Source organism: Octopus bimaculoides, chromosome 23 (genome assembly GCF_001194135.2).
Source record: "Octopus bimaculoides isolate UCB-OBI-ISO-001 chromosome 23, ASM119413v2, whole genome shotgun sequence".
Taxonomy (NCBI): Eukaryota; Metazoa; Mollusca; class Cephalopoda; order Octopoda; family Octopodidae; genus Octopus; species Octopus bimaculoides.
Window position 1 is genome coordinate 33,290,977 of NC_069003.1, and position 3,315 is coordinate 33,294,291.

Consider the following 3,315-nt stretch of genomic DNA (forward strand, 5'->3'; position numbering starts at 1 on the left):
TATATATATATATATATGATGTTTTGGAAGACCACCGGTCCAAGTTTCTGGTTGATTGCAATTGGCATGATGTTCACCCCTTCTTCTCCAAACCCTAGCTCTGCTATCTGTCACAGAAATGCAATATCAACTTCTGTCAGAGAAGACTACAGTCCACTGCTGATATCCCAGTTCTGGTATGTTTGAGCTCACTGCAGATGTGCCAGTTGATGATGATCTGTGTAGATGGGGCCCCAAGCCAGACATAGACAAGGCAGATTGAAAGATCTCTGCTAGCAGCGAACTGTCACAAATAGGTCTGTGGTGAGTCCTTATGGTCTGCCTAGCTGATTCTATTGCCCTCCAGAATCGGTCCTGCAAGTGTTGTTGGCACAGGTGGCAATCTTGACATGCCATTGTAACTCTCGATCAGCCACTGTGTGGATGATCATCCATGCTGTTTGTGGCATTGTATCATTCCCTCAGCTGCTCAGTTGTCCAAATACTGCAGTTCAAGTCATCAGCAATGACCTATGGACATTGACCAGTATGGCGGTGTCTGATGGCTTGCTCCCCTCTGATTTCATGTCAGTCTTGGCATGCTTGCTGCATTTGGGAAACGAATGATAGGCTGGGAAATTTGGGTGCCTTTTATACCCAATGAGTCAACGTTTTGCACGTGCATCATGCTTTTCATAAAGATGCATTTGCAAGCATTACTATGATCATGAAAAGTGAGCGAGTTCAAACCCTACATGCAATCCTTGTGTTTTCAAAAGAGAGTGGTGTGGTGGTTCAGTGGGAGGTGCAATGGCCCAGTGGTTAGGGCAGTGGACTCGTGGTCATAAGATCGCGGTTTCGATTCCCAGACCGGGCGTTGTGAGTGTTTATTGAATGAAAATACCTAAAAGCTCCATGAGGCTCCAGCAGAGGATGGTGGGGAACCCTGCTGTACTCTTCCACCACAACTTTCTCTCACTCTTTCTTCATGTTTCTGTTGTGCCTGTAATTCAAAGGGTCAGCCTTGTCACTGTGTCATGCTGAATATCCCCGAGAACTACGTTAAGGGTACAAGTGTCTGTGGAGTGCTCAGCCACTTGCACGTTAATATCACGAGCAGGCTATTCCATTGATCGTATCAACTGGAAAACTCGACGTCGTAAGCGACGGAGTGCCAACAACAGGTGGTTCAGTGACATCTTCCTCATGTCAAATTACTTCGGAATGTGATAAAATCCATATAATCTCAATATCGTGTGTGAAACAAATAATCTTTTATAGTGTGACGTTTCATTTGTAGTTCAGTATATATATGTTTATTTATACTCTCCTTTCTTTCCCTCTCACCATCTACCACTGATTCTCTATCATTCTGTACTATTTCAGAAAAGGCAGTCTCATTGTAATGTTTGAAACTATATTTGTCATTCCTGTGACAGACACTGGCAATCCAACCATAAATATCAATATAAGCATAATCATTGAAATACTGAATTCAACAAGCTCCAAGTCAATTTTGTCAATTACTAGCATATTGGAAGTTGAACGTAAGTAATTTGTGCATGATTTATATCAGTCTGTCTGCTTTCCCTTATTCCTAACAAATAAACAAACCTGCATGATCTATTGAAATTTAAACCTCAATAACTGAATACCGTTACATAACATTGAATATTGATTCAATCTGTTTAATGACTTGTTCTTCAACAGCTATAACTAGCAATTCAGTGTCTTATTTCAGGTTCCCATCCATTAATCACAACCAGTGTTCTTTACTTTCAACAACCTTCATTATCGCAGGAATTGGCCATGTAATTCCATTTCTTTCCAGCTCCTTGTTCTGTTGTTCTTCTTTGTATTCTTGAATCTTCCTACTATTTCAGTAAATTTTGGGGACATAGTATTCCTTCTTCACTACATACAACATAATTTGACGTATCCCGCAAAACTGCATCGTTAAGACCAGGCTTCTTTTATTTCTGGGTCAGAACATACCCTTATTCTGAATAGTTCTTGGCATATATACAGACCATGTTATATATCTGAAATGGTGACTGAAACACACTCATTTTAGACCTCAGCCAATGATAACTCTTTTAAATGATTCACAAATATTCACTTATTCACTCATTTGATTATTAGCCTATCAACATGTTGTGTTCCGACTTAGATTCAAAATAATGTTATTTTGAACCTATGTCTGAAGATGTACAATTGGGAGATCTCCTACATGTTTATATATGCATGTATATTTTTATTCTGAAGTTATAATATTAAAATAATTATTATAATATGAATATAATATTTTTTTTAATGTATTTTCCCATGTTGTAATATAACACGTGTAACACAGAATTAAAATGGTACCACATAATCTAGTCATTGTTTTAATATGTACTTACTCTGCAAAATTTATAATTCATCAGGAAACTCAACTTATATGTATGATTTTCTCATTTATGATAAAACATCAACATACATTTGTTTCGTGGAATTTGCAGATGTGCTTCATGAGGACACAGCTTAAATTTTCATTTCTCATATATATATATATATATATATATATATATATATAGACACATGTGCACACACACATACACATGCACACGCACACACACACACGTGTCTGTTTGCATGTATGTACATAAACGTTTAAATTCATACCATATTTGTTCCATTTTCTAGTTCTCACTCCAAAAGTGACACCAGCAACCACAGTCACCATTCCCACCACTTCTCCCATTTCCACTATCTCCACAACCCATGATATACCAGTTTCCTCACAAGCAGTTTCAGCACAAACGTCAACAGAGGACACCGCTTCCTTATCCACCATATACCAGCCTGATAACACAACTAAAGTGACACCTGTCACAGATGATAGAATTTCTAAAGCAAGTCCTTTAACGACAGAAACACCATTTGTTGACTTCACAGGCACAAGAGTATCGGGAGCCTCCACAAAACAACCGTCTGTTGACTTCACAGGCACAAAAATGTCTGGAACCTCCACAAAACAACCACCATCTCATAACTTCACAGGGACAAGAGTATCTGGAGCCTCCACAAAACAACCAACGTCTGTTGACTTCACAGGCACAAGAGTATCTGGAGCCTCCACAAAACAACCACCATCTCGTAACTTCACAGGCACAAGAGTATCGGGAGCCTCCACAAAACAACCGTCTGTTGACTTCACAGGCACAAAAATGTCTGGAACCTCCACAAAACAACCACCATCTCATAACTTCACAGGCACAAGAGTATCGGGAGCCTCCACAAAACAACCACCATCTCGTAACTTCACAGGCACAAGAGTATCGGAAGCCTCCACAA

At 39.4% G+C, this 3,315-nt stretch overlaps 1 protein-coding gene across 2 annotated transcripts in view; it reads left to right on the plus strand.

Annotated features, from left to right (window-relative positions):
- Positions 1-1,344: 1,344 nt before the first annotated feature.
- Positions 1,345-3,315, plus strand: part of LOC106875179 (MAM and LDL-receptor class A domain-containing protein 1) — a 23,521-nt gene continuing 21,550 nt past the window's right edge. The window contains exons 1-2 of one of the 2 annotated variants that reach the window (XM_052975928.1): positions 1,345-1,526; positions 2,665-3,307. In XM_052975928.1, coding sequence (XP_052831888.1) covers positions 1,385-1,526; positions 2,665-3,307 — 785 coding nt within the window. In that variant the 5' untranslated portion in view covers positions 1,345-1,384. The remainder of the gene's footprint in view (positions 1,527-2,664; positions 3,308-3,315) is intronic. The other variant, XM_052975929.1, reaches the window with a different exon arrangement.